Source organism: Erinaceus europaeus, chromosome 10 (genome assembly GCF_950295315.1).
Source record: "Erinaceus europaeus chromosome 10, mEriEur2.1, whole genome shotgun sequence".
NCBI classification, from domain to species: Eukaryota; Metazoa; Chordata; class Mammalia; order Eulipotyphla; family Erinaceidae; genus Erinaceus; species Erinaceus europaeus.
Window position 1 is genome coordinate 119,841,493 of NC_080171.1, and position 22,098 is coordinate 119,863,590.

At 40.5% G+C, this 22,098-nt stretch overlaps 1 protein-coding gene across 8 annotated transcripts in view; it reads right to left on the reverse strand.

Annotated features, from left to right (window-relative positions):
* The window catches only part of PTPRM (protein tyrosine phosphatase receptor type M), a 770,521-nt gene that overhangs the window by 570,620 nt on the left and 177,803 nt on the right, over positions 1-22,098 (reverse strand). For all 8 annotated transcript variants that reach the window (XM_007517155.3, XM_060200700.1, XM_060200698.1 and 5 more), the window contains exon 2: positions 18,200-18,322. In XM_007517155.3, the coding sequence (XP_007517217.1) occupies positions 18,200-18,322 (123 nt within the window). The remainder of the gene's footprint in view (positions 1-18,199; positions 18,323-22,098) is intronic.

The following is a 22,098-nucleotide window of genomic DNA, read 5'->3' on the forward strand; positions in this document are numbered from 1 at the left end:
TATCTTTATTTACTGAATAGAGACAGTCATGAATCAAAAGGCAAGGGGAAATAGAAAGAAAGAAAGAGAGACACCTGTAACACTGATTCACCACTTGCAAAGCTTTCCTCCTGCAGGTGGGGTCCGGGGGTGCGAACCCAGGTCCTTCCACATTATAACATGTGGACTTAACCAGGTGTGCCGCCACCTGGCCCCAAACCTTTGCTATTTTAAACTTAATAAGAGAAGTCAGAGCAACTTTTACACACCTCGATTATGGCTAGGCGAGTGCGCTGCCCCTGGGCTGGATCTCCCTCCCCATACCTCGATTATTAAACACTTATCCAGGTCAAGGTTTAAAACTGAATTTGGTATATCACATTGATCACTATGAAGAACTATCTCCAAAAGCCATATGGCACCATCTGTAAATAAGTATTGGTATCAATAACTGTAAATCATGGGTTGGCGTTTTGGCATATTAGGAAACTCAGATATATTAAAATCTGTTTACTCTTAGTATTGATTTTTTGATAGATATATTATCTAGAGAGGTTAGATGTACTCATTTTCCTGGAAAAGTGACATCTATTCAATGATATTTACTTTACTGAATTAAGTAGTAATATATACTCATATATCTTGGCTCTGTCTGGGAAATTATCTTGTTAGAGATTGCCTGTTTCATAAGAAAACATTAGAGTATAGCTTAATAACATAAAACTTAGGAAAGACTCTAGGAGTGTAAAATCTAGTAATTCAGATCAATTCTTCATTGGTTTTATATCAAAATGCCACAAAGTTAAAGTTCCTTCTAAAACATTTGTTAGTTAAATAAAAATTTTTGAATAATCTAAAGGAAAATGCAATTATTATATTGTGCTTCAAGTAATTTTATTTCTTTTATTTTCTTATAACAATTTCCAAGAAACATGGCTTTTTCTTAACTAAAGTCCTCGAAGGTCAAGTGTGGCATATCTTGCCAGCAGTCATTATATATTCTTTTCTGGATTATTCAAATGAACTGAATTCTCAGCTACCTTTGTAGGACATAGGAGCTGCATGACTTGGTTCTCTCTATTTTCAGACCTAGTTATAGAAACCTAGCACACAGACTACCTAGGATTTTATCCTGGAAAACATTCTAGAGTTCTGTTTGGTTGTCTGTATGGGAAACACTTCTCAACAATCAAACCTCCAATCAGTATCACTCTAGATTCATAAATGAGTAGAAATATAGACCTAGGGTTTGGGGTAGTAGAGCAGTGGGTTAAGTGCAAGGACCTGTAAAAGGATCCTGATTCAAGCCCCTGGCTCCCCACCTGCACGGAAGTCGCTTCACAAGCAGTGAAGTAGGTCTGCAGGTGTCTATCTTTCTCTCCCCTTCTCTGTCTTCCCTTCCTCTCTCCATTTCTCTCTGCCCTATCCAACACAGTGACACGAATAACAACAATAATAATAACTACAACAATAAAACAAGGGCAACAAAAGGGAATAAATATTAAATTTTTTAAAATGAAATATAGACCTATTTGATCAAAGACTAGAAATTGGAGATTTACTTTTCACCATATTTAGTGTTGTATTCAAATACATGCTTCTGTCTATTAATTCTTAGCAAAAACAAACAAAAAAATAACTTAATTTTTCTGTGGAAAACTCTTTAATCCTATAATAAGATTCTAGATCACAGCACCTACTGAATTTCAACGTACCTTATTTTCAGCACTCATTCAATAAGCCAATACACTTCTGTGGAAAAATCATTCCATTTGCTCTTGGAGAGACTTACAATGAAAATGAAAATGTTTCCAGGAATGAAATTAATTGCTTAGTTTGAAAATGTATTTGAAAATGTTACCTTCACATTGTTGGAAAAAGTATAGTAGTAGAAATAGATGATAACTATTAGTTCTTAAAGAGCAATGCCTTTGGCTATGAGGGTTTTTAAAAATAACTTCCTTAATAGCTAATCTTTTTCTGTATTTTAAAATTGTTTTAAAGTAACTGAAAAATTAAATTTTAAAAATTAATTTTAATAATGGTTTTAAATTCTATAAGTGTCAGCAGCTATTCTTGTGAGTTAAACAAAATTTTACCTTTCTCTTCTTTTTAATGTAATAGAGGGAAGCCCATCAGCATAGAGAAAATTTGGTTTCTGAATTTAAAACCAGTTTCTTAGGAGTAGGAGTAGCTAGAATAATGGTTATGGAAGGATTCTCTCATGCCTGAAGCTCTAAAGCCCCAGGTTCAATCCCTAGCACCACCATAAGCCAAGAGCTGAACAGTGCTCTCGTTAAAAATTTTTTTAAAAAAAGTTTCTTGATTGATTAGTAAAAATAAGAAAGAAAAAATGCAACAAACAACATAATTCTTTTCAAAAGCCTTCACAACAATACGTTTCAAAGGCATTATTCTTGTCAAAGAAGAGGTCTTACATGACTTATCTATAACTCAACCTGAATAGTTTGTTAATCAAGGGAAAAAGTCATTTGAATCAGAAGACCTCTTGAAACTATGTTTCAAAATTCCTTTTGGTGTCAATAGTATATAAAGTGGCTAGTGAGCATAACCACAAAATCTCTATTTCCTACTCTGACCACAGAAAATCTGTAATTAAAATTTACCCTGCTGCTGAAAGCATGTAGCCCTACAGCCTGCATCCCTACATCCCACTATATTTCTCTGCGAAAGATGCATAGTGACCACTGTCTGAAAAGAGTGTGTATGTCAGAGACAGAGAGGAAGAAGGCTGATATCTAAGAATTACTCTGAATAAAAAGAAATTGTGAAAGAATCATACAGGACTTAATTTTTTCTCCTGGAGTTCAGGGAATTCCCTGCTGTTTGCCTAGCTATGAATATATCTTTAAAGAAAATAATGTTCTTAACTGCAGGGAATGGTCAGTGAATTATGGAGACCTTATAAAACACAAAATATAAAAAGAACTCTTAGTCAGGCCAAAGGAGAGCAGGGAAAGAAGTCCAATAGTCATATTCTCAAGCTAGGTTCTAGATTCTGACACAGCATCTTAACTAGAGGAGAGCAAATATGTCACCAGGGGCAAGAAGCAGAGGACCCACTAAAAAAGGCAAAGAATTGAACATCTCCATCTGCTGGGAGACACAAGGAATTACCCTGATTAGAACCTGGCTTGGCTTAATGATGGGGAAATGTTACTAAAGAAATATGGTAGTTGTGTTTGGCCAGGAGCGGGGCCCAAAACTTGGGAGGAGGATGTGGTAGCTTACCTATAGCATGTGTGGGTGTAGAATTATACCTGTTGGTCTGCTTCTGGATTCTGCTTGTGAAGCCTTCTGTTTTTATCATCACATTGGGTTCGCTTTGTGTTGCTTGCGATGTGTTCTGTTTGCATGTCCACTGTTGGCTGGGCACCCCCCTGCCCCGGGATATTGGTTTGGTCCTCGCTCCCCCTGACTCTGGGACATTTGGCTTAGTCCCTGCTGGTTTGTGCTTTTTCCTTCTCCCCGCCTCCTATCCTACTTATTTCTTTTGTTCCTGACTCCTCCACCTCAGGAGGGAGGTAGGAGAGATACAGGACAGAATTGTGTTGTGATTAGGTTGTTGGACTGCATCCCCGCTCCTGAATAAAGAGATAACTGCTTCCCAGCTCAGCCATGAGTCCCTGGTCGTCTCTGTCTCCCGCCCGCAAAGCTAATCCGGCAATACCCATGAAGTATTTGATCTTCTAAAACATAGTCAAACCACTAATAAGAATGAAAAAAAAATTACTAGAGATCAATGAATAAAGCAAAAGCTAAAAGCTTTATTTCAGGGGTGGAGAGGAGGAAGAGATACGATGACTCCCCACATCCATACTCTACAATGTCATTGCTTGGATGATCCTCAGTTTATGAAAACAAATCGATAAAGATCATCAGAGTCCCAGGGTCAACCTCCCCTGACTATATGAACTTTGAACTTAGAAAATGTTTATCTGGTCTGTGAATATTATCAAATTCTGAGAGGCTTCCAATGTTTGGAAATTGATGGGTTATAATGTATAGTGAAGTTGCAGATGTCAAAAATTAGCTCCCTCGTAGTCCGGGAGGTGGTACAGTGATGAGGCTTTGGACTCTCAAGCCCAAAGGTCCTGAGTTTGATCCCCAGTGATGTCTGGTTCTTTCTCTCTCCTCCTATCTTTCTCACTAATAAATTAAAAAAATATTTTTAAAATTTAACTCCCTCAATAAAAAGAAGGGATATTTTTTAAAAGTTGAAACGAACCAGTCACTGCCTATATTCAAAAGAAGTGAATTATAACACTCAGGAATATCCTATTTGCTAATAATTCCAAAGTTTTTCCCTCACTTTTCACTCTCCATCTAAAATCCTCCAAGTCTTTAATTAAAAATGAAAAAGGTAGCCTTATTACTTAAGATAGTCAAAGTCAGCAGTTTTCAAAGTGTCTTTCAGGAACTCCTGAAAATCTAGAAAGGGTTAGCTTTAAGAGCAGTGGAGCAGTGCTTTAGGTGTCCTTCTTTTCTCCCTCTCTCTACTTCTCTCCCTCTCTCATCTTCTATCAGAAAGGGAAAAAAAAGGTCTCTAGAAGCAGTAGTGTCAAGTAGTTACATACCACCAATTATACGTTTATAACCTTGGTGGCAAACACACACACACAATTTGCCAAAATTGGAACATTGTACAAATTGTATAAAGTGGACACTCTAAAACCCTTTGTTTGACTAAGTTGTAAAACCAATTATTTATAATCTGTGCCACTAACAAATGTCTAACACCTCTTTATAAAAGCAAGACTCCAGATCAATTCAAATAAATTAACATTCCTGGCCAAACTGACTCATCCAGCCCAAGTAACAAATTCACATGTCAATGGTAGGCCTACCCCTTGACCTGTCTGCTGAAAAATACAAACTGTATCATTTTGTTTTCCAAATAACAAGCATTGATTGCAGTGGTAAAAAGGTCAGTTGTCATCAGCTCAGTCGTTGACCTGCAGGTAAATTGCAGCCTGTCACTTGACAGTGAGCTTGGGACATCAGGAGGGAACTATGGTACCTTGTGCTTATAGAGAACAATTGAGAAGGTGACACCATTTTCACAAGGTGTATATTTAACAGAAGCAGAGCCGCAGTCAACAGAGATGGGAAAAGAAACCATCATGAAAAGAAATGACAATAGACCACTTTATAATTTCCCAAGATTACCACCAGAAACCTCAGTGACCTATATTTATTTTTTTAAGTATTCGATTAAATCTGATCAATGCCTCTGAGCCTTATGTCCATGATTTCAATATTTTGTACATTTTCTATGGATAATGGAAAAAATGTAAAAAATAAAAAAGCCTTTTTCAAGTTCCCAGAAGAAATGAAGTAGAATAAAAGAAACAACTACATTCAGAGAATCTGAAGTATGCAAATAAGAATGTTCATTTGAAAAATAAATTTTCTGAGATAGTCTCTCAATAATTACCACTATATTTATATGCTACCCCACATATATATTCAATTCAGACATTTACTGCTGGTACATAACCAGTTGTCTAAATCCATGTGCCCACCAGATAGAGGCACTTTGATTGTCCAGCGACAATAATTCAATAGCCACATTTATTTCTCTTTAATCTACTTAAGCATTTAAGTATCTTTATAACATAAATAAACTTTATTAAATAACTTGACATAATTTATCACCATTTCCTAGAATAAAGTAGCAGTCAACTATGCATTAAAGGCTATTTATTTAAAATAATGATCTGCACAATCATTTCATGGAGTTTGCCAAGAAATTCCCTATGCATTTTTATGCATTCAGCCCCATATTATGGACAGGATACAAATGCATGTGAGCATGTATCCAAAAATAAGATTTAATAATTCCTTATGCGTTCCTCACAAAGCTTCAGTTAGCCACCAAAATATCTACCAATAGGACAAACTTCTTTATAGTTGATACACCCACAGAGGCATAAGACTACAGCATGAAGCATTTGCCCTATTTTAAAAAAAGTTCTAAAATTATATCCCTGGAGCTATTCACACCAAATTGGTCCATCAGCCCGACAAAATCTTTCCAAGGAATCATCCTTATATGCTTAGAAAGGAAAGACATGGTTCAACCCAGCTTTTTCAATGATAAATATTTTTGGTCTGACTTGACAGGATAGCATTTTAGCTAAAAGTCTTCAATTAATAAAAATCAAGTTAGGGTTGGCAAAGTGGCTTACGTATATAGTGTTCCTATTTCACCATGTCTGACCCAAGTCCCCCGCTTGGTTCTTACCACATTAGAGCTTATCTGATGAGGCTTTCTTTCCCCTTCTCTTAAGTGTCTCTCTTTTTATATAAGAAAAAGCAGGGGGTCGGGCGGTGGCGCAGTGAGTTAGGCGCATGTGACGCAAAGCACAAGGACCGGAGTAAGGATCCTGGTTCGAGCCCCCGGCTCCCCACCTGCAGGGGCGTCCTTCACAGGCGGTGAAGCAGGTCTGCAGGTGTCTGTCTTTCTCTCCCCCCTCTCTGTCTTCCCCTCTTCTCTCCATTTCTCTCTGTCCTATCCAACAATGAACAACATCAACAATGGCAATAATAATGACTACAACGAGGCTACAACAACAAGGGCAACAAAAGGGGAAAAAATGGCCTCCAGGAGCAGTGGATTCATGGTGCAGGCACCGAGCCCAGCAAGAACCCTGGAGAAAAAAAAAAAAAAAGAAAAAGCAAGCTGAGAGTGCTAACGTGCAAGTCGCGAGAAGGCAGGCAGGCAGGCAGGGAGGGAGGAGGAAAGGAAAGAAGGAAGGAAGGTCGGTCGGTTGAATTAGCGTGGCATGAAGTGGAAAATATAACACAGCAGCACTCCGTAGACTCCGTAGCACTGGCGTGGGTTAAGCTGGATACTGAACGTGGGGTCTCTGGAGGCTCCAGCAAGCTAATGCTCTAACAGGGTTAGCTACTTCCCAGGCCTTGATGTCGCCTTTCCTTTACAATATTTATACTATCGACTTTATTTAGTTTTATAAGTATATAAAAGTAGAAAATGTAGTATGGTAAGCGTGTTGTCTAAACTGTGCAACTATTTTTATCATGGCTTTTTTGCATACATCGTCTTTAAATGAACACACACACACACACACACACACCCCTAGATACTTTAGCACAGTTCTCTTAAGAACAGGGCCCCTCTCCCACATACTCATAATTATTTTTTTACGTATGCATTAACCAAATCCTCTTACTACATTTCTTCCTGATGCCATATCTTGAGAATTTCCTATTCACTACACACACAAATCTAACGAATTTCTTTTTATTTTTCCTCCTTTCCTCCTTCAACTAGTCAGTCCACGGTTTCGGTTTTCATTCTTCAGCAGCTCAGCAAGGTTTCTGAAAGTCTCTCCTCCAGTGCTGCTCTCCACGTCTCTTCGTTTCTCCACCCTGCTATGTTTATTGTTCCCCGGCTCCGAAGCTTCCCAGCAGCCTGTGTCGACTTAAACACTCTTGCCCTCAGTTCTGTGTTTAGATGCATGTCCCTCATCCCTGAAAGTCTACCTGTTCTGGTCTCCCTTTTCCTCCCCTTGACCTCTCTTTGCTCTGCCTTCTGGTGAGGCCCTCTGCCTGCCCTCACCACTCTGGCCTCTGTCTAGGCAAAGTCTAACCCACCACATCGCTGCTCAAACTGTACCTCTTGGAAGACTGAGCACAGTAATCATTACATTTCAGTCTATCAGAAAGCACATCCACATACAAAGATAGTGCTTCAAAACAGGAAAGGAGCTTTTATTTATAGCTTGCCCCAAGGCAAAAAGAAAAGCTAGGATTAATGAATTGCCATATAAATTTATTCAGTTCTTTGGTTGCCTTTGTGGATGACAGAAAGTTCAGAAGACATTTTATTTTCTTAAAAGATTTATTTATTAGGGGGCCAGGTGGTGGTACATTTGGTTGAGTGCTTACTTTACAGTGCACAAGGACCCAGGTTTGAGCCCCCGGCCCCCACCTGCAAGGGGAAAGCTTCACAAGTGGTGAAGCAGTGCTGCAGGTGTCTCTCTGTCTCTCTCCCACTCTATCTCCTATCTTCTCCCTCTCTATCTCCATATCTTCTAAATTTCCCTGTCTCTGTCCAATAAAAGAATTAAAATATGGGGCAGGGTGGTGGTGCACCTGGTTAAGCGCACATGTTACAGTGCGCAACTGCCCAGGTTCAAGCCCCCAGTCCCCACCTGAAAATGTTTCACAAGTGGTGAAGCAGGGCTGCAGGTGTCTCTCCCTCTCTGTCAGCCCCTTCCCTCTCAATTTCTGGCTGTGTCTATCCAATAAGTAAATAAAGGTAATAAAAATTTAAATAAATAAAAAAATAAAAGTACTGTTAAAAGATTTATTTAAGAGAAAGAGAGAACCAGAAAATCAGTGTCATAAGTGCTGTCAGGAATCGAACTCAGGCAGAATATTATGCCTGAGAATCCTACTCTCTACTCATTGCACCAGCTTCTGGGCCTCCCAAAGGCATTTAAAGCAGCACCTGGGTCTCCCATGATGCTCCCTGATACAGACAGAAGGGGAACAGAGAAGTATGCACCAGAGTCATTAGGTTACGCAGAATATGCAAGACTGTCTCCATCTGGGTGTCAATGTGACAGCACCATGAACCTCCCAGGGGTTGTGCCAGTTAAGACATCAGTGACCATCTAACCCAAAAATCCTGCTGCACTACTCCAGACCCAAGAGGGAAGTTTCCCTTGGGTCTAGGCTCACAAGTCTTTGCAGAAATAGTTTTCAAATCACCCCACTCCCATTACCTGTCTGTAGTCCCAAATGGAAATCTCCACAAAGAAGAATAAACAAAGTACTGAGTTTCATGTCAAAATCCATCCTACTTTCTCTCTATTGTCATTGTTTAAATTTATTCTAAGTTGTTTATTGTCATTGTTTAAATTTATTCTAAGAATGGAGGTGTCTCTTCCAACAACCTGAACATGACCACAGTAAAAGTATCTTGTACTGGGGGACTGACACAAAGAGCCCCTGGACACGAGAGTTAGCCAGCTCCTCAGTGTGATTTCCTCCGGCTAGTCAGTTCTCGTAACTGCACACAGAACCCTGGAGTCCCCCACTCTGCACACCCTGTCCATCTGCTGCTCACATCCTGTGAACCGTATTTTGTCAGGATGGGTCAGTCTGTTGACTCAGTGAGTTGTCTTTGTATAAGTCATGTCATCATTGTGTACGGTTTTACAGGAAGTGAAGCAAGAAATAACCCTATTATAAAAACAAATTTATATGTACGGACTAACTTGTATACTTTTTAGCAAAACGTTAAAAAAAAAGTCATGGTTCTAAGTTGTATGTATAAGTCAGCAATCAGCCAAGACAAGAACTTAGAATAAATTTAAAGAAGAATGTTTGTTCAATACTGCATATAAAATGTGTAAGTAGTAAAACATAATACAATGGCTTACACTGGCTCCCTTGAAATGTTAAAAATCAGGAGGCTTTGTCGCCAGGTGGTGGTATATAGGACCATGCCTGAAAAATGGCCACCAGGAACAATAGAGTCCTTGTATAGGCACTTTGCCCCAGAGATAACTCTGATAGAAAAAAAAAAGAAAGAAAGAAAGAAAGAAAGAAGAAAGAGAGAAATCAATATAATTTTCGAAGAAACAATTTTCCCTGAAAGTCTCTTATTAAAAAAGAAAAAAGTTCACCTATTTATTAATGAGAGAAAAAGAGAGGTAGCCAGATAGAGTATCACTCTCATACAAGTAGCACAAGCAACTGAATTCAGGACCACTGTCCTTGATCATAATTTCTGAAATGCTTTGCCACACTGAGTCGCTAAAAAAAGTATGCCCGGGAAACAAGGCAGAGGACAAAGGCCAGGTACTACTACAGGATTCCATTTCTATGACTGATCTAGAACAGTCAAGTGCACAGAGCTAGAAGTAGAACAGTGCTTGCCAGGGTTCTGCAGAGGAGGAGTGTGGAGTTCGTATTTAACAGCACAGAGTTTAAGCTTGGGGAGGTGGAAAGAGTTCTGCAGATAAATGGTGGTGATGGCTGTACAAGAATGTCAACGTATTTTATGCCAGTGAACTGTACAGCTGGAAGTGGTTAAACTGGGAGCGGGGAGACAGATGAGGGGTAAAGTGTACAGGCTACCAGCTTCAAATCCTGGCGCCATCCAGGAGCACCATGCGCTGGAGAAACCTCCATGCACCTCTGTGCTGTGATGTCTCTTCTTTCAATTGTTGGCACAGGCACAGTGGAGTTCCACGTGCAGGGTATATATATACCTCTGAGTAAAGTACATTGTTGATGATCATGACACAACAGCTTCAAGCCATTTAACAAAGCAGTCCTCACAGATGACTGAAGTGAAGTGTGTTTTGTTTTATTATCATTTAAAGATATTTTCCTAATTTGACAACTTAGAAACTGCTGACAGAATACAACTTAATCCAATTTGTTTTATGGTCCTTGTCCTTTGCTGTTTGAAAGCTCAACTGCAACTCATTCTGATCCTCTCACCAAGGTGATCCGGGTAATAAGTAGGAAGGGGACACTCCTCACAAGTGGACTGACTGAGTACCTCTGGATGTCAGGCAGGTAAGCCACAATGGGAGGCTTCAATAAGATACTCAAGGACAATAGTGCTGTCTATTTCCTGAGCTCACTGACTGGAAATATTCACGGTCAAATAAACTAGTGTCCAATTCAACAACTCCCCCCTTCACAAACCCCCCTGATCATTTCATGTTACTTTTTATTATGACTTGATCACAGAGAAAAATAAATCAACTAGAAACAACAGGGAAATTACCGAGAATCCTATCGCTTCAACAATAAAAATATTGTTAGTCTCTTAAGATTTCTTTTGGCTAGATTTAAAAGTTGTTTTTTATTTATTTAATTGATTTATTTTTATAAGAGAAAGGGCAAGAAGTAGTACTGTTCCACTCTTTGGGGTGGTAGGCACTGGAACCAGGGCCTCAGACATCCAAGTTATTCACTCTAACACTGAGCTACCTCTCAAGCCTCTCAACTTGCTTTTTCAATCTGTTAAAAAGAAATTCCAGGAAGTCTTTATCTTATCTATTATTTTCTAACATTTAGAAGAGAAAATACAAACTTGCCTATTTTAGAGAGTGCAAATTAAACTAAGTCAGGGGTGAACTCATCAAATTCCTGAATTTTTTTTATATTTATTTATTCCCTTTTGTTGCCCTTGTTGTTTTATTGTTGTAGTTATTATTGTTGTTACTGATGTCGTTGTTGGATACGACAGAGAGAAATGGAGAGAGGAGAGGAAAACAGAGAGGGGGAGAGAAAGATAGACACCTGCAGACCAGCTTTACCGCTTGTGAAGCGACTCCCCTGCAGGTGGGGAGCCGGGGGGCTTGAACCAGGATCCTTATGCTGGTTGGTCCTTGCACTTTGTGCCACATGTGCTTAACTTGCTGCTTTACCACCCAACTCCCCTGTCTGAATATTTAACAGGAGTAAAAGCACATCCTTGAAAACTGTCCCAGACCAGGATTACTGGTTTCACCTGGCCAACATTCTGAGGGAGGGTCTACATGCCTTTACATGGCTTTCAAAGGCCTGTTCAATAGAACACTCCACTCTTGCCAGTAGAACTCACTCATATGTCAGCATCTGCATCTCCTCTTCACTCTGCCTGTAACAGGCAGGCTCCACAGTTGGCCGGTCTCTGGGTGGGTAGTATTTCTACTTAGAGATCGCTTCCTCAGAGAGTCTGTTCCTGTCTACACCTCTCATGACTCGGGAAGTTCTCATCTTGATTTAGGTTTTCTCCCAAGCCTTTAGCATGCAACACCATCACTAATTTCTACTTATTAGCTGCTGGTTGCTTGTGCTTCCTCTACAGCATATAATCAGCCATAGAAAGAACATGGCTCGGGGCCCGGTGGTGGTGCGCCTGGTTGAGCACATGTTACAGTGCACCAGGTTTGAGCCCCTGGTCCCCAGCTACAGGGAGGAAGCTTTGCGAGCACTGAAGCAGGTCTGCAGGTGTCTCTCTCTCTCTTCCTCTCTATCTCCCCTCCTTCTCTCAATTTCTGGCTGTCTCTATCCAATAATAAATGAAGATAATAACAAAAAATTTAAAAATAAACAGTAAAAAGAAAGAACATGGCTATAGCTTCATAGCCAGGCTGATGGTAATTACTCCACAATTTCTAATTGTTTATGAACAAGGTGACTGGGAAGTTGAGAGTTTAAGAACTTAGCTCTGGTCATAACTACAAAGCTATACAGTCAGCATTTGAACAAGTCAGGGATCAACAGAAACCTTTCTGATCATTTTGGGAAGACCCTATTAGATGCATTTGGGGTGATATTACCCTGTTGGCTAGCTACTGTGTTCACATGTGCTTACGGAAAAGCAAAAATGGTGTCTATTTCTCTCATTCTTACGCTTAGGGAGAAATTGTTTCTCTAAACTTCAATTCTTTAAACTATGAAATGGGGACAATGTCAACCAGTCTCCTAGGTTCATATGAAGATCAATTACATACACAAAAGATTAAATGTTTGCCAATTTTTAACTGTATTTACACGCACCAGATAATTTTGTTTTTTAAGAAAGAATAATCACAATGTAGTATGCTAGCACATGCCTGCAATTCATAATTATTTGCACTTTAATAAACTGAAGGGACATAGCACAGGGAAGAGCTAAATTTAATGCAAGTAGTGTGCTCCAACCAGTGAAAGGACTTTTGTATTTCCTCTTAAGTACTAGGTTCCATAAAATTATCAATAAATGGAGAGTCGGGTGGTAATGCAGAGGGCTAGGCGCACATAGCACAGAGCGCAAGGACTGGCATAAAAATCCTGGTTTGAGGCCCCGGCTCCCCACCTGCAGAGGGCTCCCTTCACAGGCAGTGAAGCAGGTCTGCAGGTGTCTGTCTTTCTCTCCCCCTCTCTCTTCCCCTCCTCTCTCCATTTCTCTCTGTCCTATTTAACAACGACATCAATAACAACAACAATAACTACAATAACCATTAAAAAGGGCAACAAAAGGAAAAATAAATAAATTTAAAAATATCAATAAATGATTAATAGCATGATTAAAACATCTCTTATAGGATGTAGTCTTTCATCAGTTGAAGAATAAATCTCACCATCCTATAAATGTACAGTGTGAAATTACATGGGGAGGTTGTTTCAGTGATTAATTCCAAATATCCCCAATGATGCCTGGCACATAGCAGGCGTTTAGTAAATATTTGTTGATTACTGACAGATTCAAAGAATGAATGAGGTAATTAGACAACTGTCTAACTCTTCTGTGCCAAAAACATTACTCACTAGAGATATGCTGAAATCCAAGGGGCACACAGTCACAGTCTTTCCGAACCATATCCCTCTTCTCATCCCTTCTTACTAAGCCCAGTGTAAATCCTCAGTGAAGTCTGAGTAAACAGTGTTCTCAAGCATGAAGAAAAACTCTCTGATGAAACATCCCAAAGAGAAGGTTTAGCTCTTTTGTCTGTCAATCCATGATCACTCTCAAATTTAAAACAGATTCTAAGCAAATAGACACAGTCACTTTTTCTGTTTTCTGGGTCAGCACCCTAAATGCATATTTCCCCTCTATCCCAGCCTTTTTTTTTTTGGTCTCTCTGCCTTTCTGACTGGCACCTCAAAGAACCCTTTCACCCATTCAGGATCACGACGTGAAGGTCGGCAGTGCCACCATCTCCAATGTGCAATAAAACTGAAGGGCGGAAAGATAAACAGAAAAGGGTGATATGTGTTATATTTTCCCAGCAGTAGCATCCAAATTCACTCATTTAGGATATCTTTTTTAAATTCTAATCTTGGGGGTGGGGGTCTGTGCTGCATGCACCAGGTTAAGCACACATAGTACAAAGCGCAAAGACCCACACAAGGACCCCCTTTCAAGCCCCAGGCTCCACACCTGCAGGGGCGGGGGGGGGTGTGCTTCATAAGCCTGAAGCAGGTCTGCAGATGTCTGTCTTTCTCTCCCTCTCTGTTTCTCTCTCCCTTCTCAATTTCTCTCTGCCCTACCCAATAAAATGGGGGGGGGGGCTGCCAGGAGCACTGGATTCTTAATGCAGGCGCATAGCCCCAGTGATAAAGCTGGAGGGAAAAATAATAATTTATTTTTGATAGAGACAGAGATAAAATGAGGGGAGGGAAAGAAAGAGAGAAAACGAGACACCCGCAAGACTTCTTCACCACTCAGGAAGTGAAGTTTCCCTCCTGCCGATGGCACAGGGGCCTTCCACTGGGGTCCTCGTGCACTGGAAGGAACATGGGTGCCCTCACAGATGAGCCACTGCCTGCTGCCTAGTTCAGATATCTCAAGGAGACAATGTGGGAGCACAGCTGAACGTCAACTGGATGCGTATCTAACGGCTATGGTTATACATGGAGACGTGAACGTAAGTAGCCTATGACTGAAGTCAGCCTGTCCAGCTTAGGTGTATAGGAAGAAGTTTGTGTGAGTGTCTGGCAGAAGTGGCTTTCTGTTCCTGCTGCCTCTTTGCTGCTTTCCTTCTCCCCAGACCCACCATGTTGCTTCCCCCCGGGGACCTGAACACGTGTATCTGAGCTTTTAACTCAATGTACAGATGCACGGCTCCCGGCCATCATGATCTCTGCCCCCTTTGCCTATTCTGCTGTCACTGGTTTATGTAGCTAAATGTACACCATGCCTCGGCCTCGCGTGAGCTTAATGTGCAGCTTGGCGATACGAGAATCCGGCATGAAGCCCAGCCAGTCTATCTTGGCGTTACTCTCGATCGCACTCTGTCATTTCACGAACATCTCATAAAAACGGCAGCAAAGGTGGGTGTGAGGAATAACATCATTGCAAGACTGGCCAGCTCCTCATGGGGCGCGAGCGCTTCCACACTACGATCATCATCTCTGGCATTATGCTATTCCACTGCAGAATACTGTGCCCCAGTATGGCTCCTCAGCCACCATGTCCACTTGGTCGATTCCAAATTATATTCCTCCATGAGGATCATTTCTGGAACCATCCGTTCCACCCCGGTTCCATGGCTGCCAGTTCTTAGCAACATCGCCCCGCCAGATATTCGTCGGGATGCGGCATCATCTAAGTTCATTTCCCACGTCTACGCTCAACCGGACCTGCCAATATACTCGGACATCTTCTCCCACCCTGTCCAACGTTTGACGTCTCGTCACCCAATCTGGTCCCCTACGCCTACACTGAACTTCTCTGTTCCAGACTCTTGGAAACAGAGTTGGCAGTCAGCTGAGGTAAAGAACAAACACCTCATCACAGACCCCTGCAAGCGTCCACCCGGCTTTGACCTAGCACGTTATGATCGGGCCCTCCTCAATCGCTATCGAACAGGCCATGGCCGGTGCGCCGCTATGTTCCATCGCTGGGGAGCCAGAGACGACCCGAACTGCCCCTGCGGCTCCAGACAGACTAGGACCCACATAGTCAACGACTGCCACCTCTCCAGATTCAAAGGAGGTCTCGAAACTTTACATTAGGCTCAACCTGACGCTGTTGACTGGCTATGGAAGAAGGGCAAACGCTAGAAGAAGAAGTAGCTAAATAACCCACAATGTAATAAACCTCCCATCTGGTAAGCCCTCAGCTCCAAGCCCATAGAAGTCTTTTATTTTTTAATTACTATAGTTATAAACTGCCATTATTATTTAATATCATTCCACAGTAATGAAATAGAAGAAATTTTTTAATATAAAACTGGGATATATGTGTATGGCAAAGAATTTGTTAAAACATATTTTATAAAGTATAGTACTCAGATACAAATGTGGTACTGTAGTAAAAGTATAAAAACAATTGCTCTCTGTAAATTAGATATTTTTACTGTGTAAAATAGTTCTTAATGCATATTAGTAGGCAGTGATGGTTATCCTCTGTACTGCAAAATATGAAGCGATAAAATGCAACAGTAGTAACAAAATTTACCAGGATATTCCTAGGGCTCTTAAAAGGGCTCAAGCTAGTATATGTATTTTTAAATTTTATTGTCCATAATTATTTACTGGATAGAGACAGCCAGAAATCAAGAGGGGAGGGGGTAATAGGGAGAGAGAGACAGACAGACAGACAGACCTGCAGTACTGCTTCACCACTCACTAAGCTTCTCCTGCACATGGGGACTGGGTGCTCAAACACAGGTCCTTGTGCACTGTAACATGGGCGCTCGGCCAGGTGTGCAGTCATAAAAGTGCAACTTTTATGATAACATTTAAGAAAGCTTCCCACCACCAGTGGGTATCAATTGATATGAAATGAACTACAGGATCTTCTAAAGAATGACATAGTATCACCATCAGGAAAGGCTGTATGGTGCAGAACTAGTCGCAGAGGTAATATATATATATATATATATATTAAGCAAATCTGTTTCACTGGTAAACATTTAAAAGGCACTTGGTATTTATTTGCCTGTGTTATGTATTTTCAGAACAAAGGTTATAACCTCATAATAGTTATCAATCTGATTAAAGTTCTAGACAGTATTTTTTAAAATGTGCTTAAAATAATAACCTCACACATAAAGAGAAACTCTAATACTGGGTCATTCCTTTCAAAAAAGGAAGAATAAAATTTTATTTCTGGTTTTTAGATAGAGACAGAGAAGCAGAGCTTTTCAAAGGAAGGAGACCATAGTAATGAAGCTTCCAACAAAGCAGAGGGGCCTGGATCAAGCTTAGGCTGTGCATATGACAATACAAAATCATTTTTAAATACAAGTAAAATTTTAAGATAGACTACAAATTTTAATCTCTTACTATTGTACTTTTGAAAATTCATCTTGAGGGATATTTAGAGACACAGATTTTAGAAGGATGTTGGTACTGAACAATAAGGAAGATCATTTTTTTCCACTGGAAAAAGATACTGAAATATTAGGTCTCATAAAAGTTCCTTTTCTCAGGGTGGGGGTAGATAGCATAATGATTATGCAAAAAGACTCTGATGCCTGAGGCTCTGAACTCCTAGGTTCAGCCCCCACAACCACCACCAGAAGCCAGAGCTGAGCAGTGCTCTGGTAAAAAAAAAAAAAAAAAAAAATTACTTTGTTTGGGGCCGGGTGGTGGTGCACCTGGTTGAGCACACATGTTGCAATGCGCAAGGACCCAGGTTCGAGCCACACCCTGCAGGGCGAAAGCTTTGCGGGTGGTAAAGCAGGGTTGCAGGTGTCTTTCTGTCTCTTCCCCTCTCTGTCTTCCCCTTCCTCTCAAATTCTGACAGTCTCTATCTAATAAGTAAATAAATAAAGATAAAAAAAATTTAAGTTCATTTTCTCAAGTAAGGCTTCAGTCAAAAGGAGATTACAATAATGAAGTGAACTGCATAAAATCAGGAATATCTGAGTCTATCCTTATGGAGAACGCTACTTGACTTGATACAGTACTGCCAGAGCCTGGTCCATCTGCAGGCTCTTTGGACACAAAAGGTACCCTTCAGAACATGTGAAAACTTGCCATTGTGAGGAAGAGCTATGTGGATGGGTAAGAAGAGAGCTCTGCGGGAGTAAACTGTCCCATTCTCCTTCAGTCATGGCCCTGCCAGTGACAAAAATGAAAGCAGGAACTAGAATGTAGAGATACCACAAATATCCCATCGATGCAAGCACAAGGAGTGTTCTAAAGCTTAGACACATAAAAGAGTAGAAAGGAGAACGTCATCCGCTTCACGAGGATAAACCAGTAGGTTTTTGAAGTTCAATAAAGGAATACTGCTAAGGAACTCAAACTTGAGAAGAACTTAAACTTGAGAAGAAAAGGGAAACGTGTGGTTTGTAGAACTATTACAACATAAAAATAACATGAAAATATACCTCGGGGTTCAAAGTTACCATTACAATACTGCTTACTGGAGCCATTAATCGCTTCACTTAGGTGCATTAAAAATAAAAACAAAAAAAAAACACAAACATTTTGATTCACAAGCATGCATATGCCTATGTGCTTTCTCTGAACTTGGACCACACACATGACGAGACACTTACTCTATGCGCTAAGCTCTATCTCGGCCCCTATCAGACTTTGAAGGGAAGAATGATAAAGGTCAGTTCTTTGTCTCCAATTCTCTTATCTGTATCTTCCTCTGCTCCTAATTTTTGACTGCCCTACTCAAAGGCCATACCTCATTCATTCATTCAACCAATATCATGTTTAAGACGTTCACGAACTTATAACTTTAAAAAACAAAAACAAGCTCAATGCAGACCTGACGGCATCCATGGGTCAGAAGTTGGCTTGGTCAGGGTGTTCACCTGTTCCCAGTTGAAGTCGTCATCATCAGCTTGACTGTATCCACACATAGTATATGGCTCATCAAAGAGGCAGCCCCCTAAATTTAAAAGAAAGAAAGTAATGTAAAAGCACATACCTCCACAAAAACCTTTCTATGCAGGCACCAGACATTTAACTTCATGCCAGGCTAAATGTAACTTGATATATTTACTCAGGAGCAGTGGGTCTTTATGGGTACTCTTGCTAAGTAACACTGAGCCCTGCCTTGCTTATAGTGTTGCAGTAGTCTCCTCCAAGAAGCTAGCATTTTCATACTCCAATTTAAAAACAAAACCTAAGCACATTCATCATTTATATTTTACAGATTTTCAAACTGCTCATTTCTAGAAAACTGCTCATTTCTTGTTTTTTAAATAGTTTTTAAAATAAATGGCATCAGTATTCAATGTGTTTCCTTCCCCGTCACACACACACACACACACACACACACACACACACACACACACACACACACACACACACACCTCTGTCTTTTTCTTCTTGACCAGAGCACTGCTGAACCTGGGAACTCAGAGTCTTAGATATGAAAAGTGTTTGCACAATCATCATGCTATATCCTCAACCCTTCAACATGCTTTCAACAGGAAAAACAAAAATCAAGAGGAGAAGAGTTCCAGGGGTGCACTCAAGGAGTAAAATCAGAAAACTTACACCCGGACAAATACAAACACCACCATTTAAAGAAGACAAACCAGGAGACTCAAAGCACAGCCTGCAAAGTTTAAAGATCAGGTGAGCACAGAGTGGAGTGGGAGAGCATCATGCAGAAAAAAAGTAGTTCAAATTCTGAGTGCTATCAAGAGCGGGGGGAAACAGCCAGACCTCCTGGACATGTTTTAGTGGGCCGGCAATAGCACACAGAAAACCCAACAATACTCAACAAGCTTGAAAAATTCAGCTTGGTCGCAAGTCATCAGCAGCAACATCCAGACCAACTATCTGGGATCAGAAGCCATTCTGAAATAACCAATGCCCGTGGTGGGCTTGTCCTGGTAAAAAATTGAGTAACAGGGACAACTCCCCCCAGTCACCACCAGCACACCAACAGCACCTAGGAACAGTGCTGCCTCAGCACCACCTGCAAGTTGAACAGAAACAAGACCCAACCAAGCCACAGAAATGAACATATTGCATCACAGGAACTTGGAACATACATCTGAGTTTGAATTCAGAAAGCTGATCATGAAAGCAATTAAAGACTCCAACAATAATATACAAATGCAAATTAAGGAGCCAGGGATCTCTTCACCAAAGCGCTAAGAATTTCACGAAGAGAACTCCAGAAGGAAATCGTGGAAATAAAGAAAAGCCTCAACAGCATGAATGCCTAATAAGAAGCCTTGTATTCATAGCAAACCAGCATGAGGACAAAATAACAGGGCTGGAAGACAGAGCCACTATACTCTTAGAGTGCGAAAGAGCTGAAGAAGAAAAGTTTATGAAGAATGAAGCAACTCTTTGGTGAAATAACAGGCTTCATCAGAAGAAAAAAATTGTTGGGGTACCTGAGGATAGAGAAGGAGGAGAGAGGAGCAGAGAGCATATTCAAAGAAATTATTTCAGAAAACTTTCTAAACCTAGCAAACATTCAAAATATAGGTGTATATGAAGTTGTATAGAAGCCAAAACTATGCAACCCCAAATAACCAACGCCAAGCGTCAGAATACCTAGTAGTCCTACAGTCCAAAAGCAAGGACGAGGAAGAAATATTCCTTGCATGCCACAAGGGAAAGGAAGACGCTAACTTACAGAGGCAGACTCAGCAAGTTCGCAACACAAACCCAAGAAGCAATGAGAGAATGGAATGGCATTTTTACAATATAAAAAATAGATATGAACTACCACTGTATCTACCTAATTCCATAGCTCTCAGGATGCTCTTTTCTTTCAGTCCTTCTTCTTTTTTTCCCCCTTTATAAATAATGAGTAAGAGAGGGAGAGGGAAAGGGAGAATGAGAGTGCCAAGATGAGGGCAAGGAAGAGAGAGAAAGAGAAATAGCGAGCGAGAGAGACAGACAGACAGACAGACAGACAACAGTCCCACTCTACCATTACTGATTCTTCCTTCTTTCACAGTACAAGTTCCATGTGGTGGCCAGGGACTTGAACCCAGGTGCTCAGGAATGGGAAATGTGCTCTCTGCTAGGTGGGCTACTAGCCCTGAAATCCTTCTTACCTTATAAAATTCATAAACAATTACTAACGTTATTCATTCCACTGCAAGTGGCTGGAGTGTATGATGATCAATTTTAAAATGTGATTTACGAGAATGCAATGAATTATAAACTTCCATACAACATACTCCTAACGGCTTAATTATGCAGCAAAGAACAGATGGGTGGTAGGTTTTGCAAATACAAGTTCTGAGACTAATGAAAACCATGATGAGAAAAGTCCCTTGAAACAAGGTGAAAATGGAAGCATTTCTGAAAAGAAGTCTTGATTTTTCAAAATGATACAACTGTTAATCACGTAGAGAGAGACACAAATACGGTCAGCCAAAGTTTCTCCACGACTGTCTTCCTTGAGCCAATACCCAACAACTCATTGTGACACTGCTTCCCTCCACCAAATCAAAGTAGACTAAATTCCCTTTATCAAGGGGTATTGGGAGGAAACCAAAAAAAGATAAAAGGTGAAAAAAGCTGAGTGAGGTGGAGGTCTACAGCCTCCACACTCTTACAGGCACATACCAGAGCACATCGCCCGGGATGCCAAGCGACCTTGAGAAAGACTTTCTCACCGAAGTGTGAAGAATGCCATTAAGCGCTGGTGTTGATCATGCTCTCATGCAAACAATGGCAGTGATCACGATCCCTCTACAGCCAGGATGATTACCTAGTCTATTACAGAACATGCAGGGTCACACAATAATATGAAAACAAAGGAATATGATAGAAGAAAAGTAGAAGTTCACAGGAAGGGTAGCAGCAGAAAGAAAACAATAGGAATGACACCAGAGATATAGCTAAAACTGTACCTGTCACCCAGTCATGAAACTGCCACTGGGTTCATTTACTACAAGTCAGTTGCGAAAATCAGCTCTAGCTCCTTCTCTCTCTTGCTCCCTACTTCCCCTTTTCTTCACAATCTCCCTCTATCTATATATGAAATAAAATATTAAAAGAGGGAGGTCGGGCAGTGACACAACGGGTTAAGCGTACATGGTGCGAAGTTCAAGGGCCGTCATAAGGATCCGGGTTCGAGCCCCATGTTCCCCACCTGCAGGGGGTCACTTCACAAGCAGTAAAGCAGGTCTGCTGGTGTCTATCTTTCTCTTCTCTCTGTCTTCCCCTTCTCTCTCCATTTCTTTCTGTCCTATCCAACAACAATGACATCAGTAACAACAATAATAATAACCACAACCATGTTAAGAAATAAGGGCAACAAAAGGGGAAAAAATAGCCTCCAGGAGCAGTGGATTCTTGGTGCAGGCACCGAGCCCCAGCAATAACCCTGGAGACTATATATTAAAAAAGAAGAAAAACCCATCAATGTAAGTGAACTAGCATTTCATCAAACCTCAATAAACTATATTTGGTGGGATCTCAGTACATTCAAGGATTAAGGAGAAATAGTGTTTAAAATTGTCTTTATGACTACAATTTCTTTCAGGCCCTCTGAAAATACTCATTTTTATTATGGCTAAAAAAATTTAAGTCAGTTAAAATGCTAATGAAGCTTCCAGAAATTATTATTAGTTCTCACTTTAGAAAAACTGAACTCCTCCCCCAGACATAATTAGATAGCAACACTAGTTTTCTATAAAGGTTATGTTGGATTTATTAAAATAAAATATCGCCATTTACATA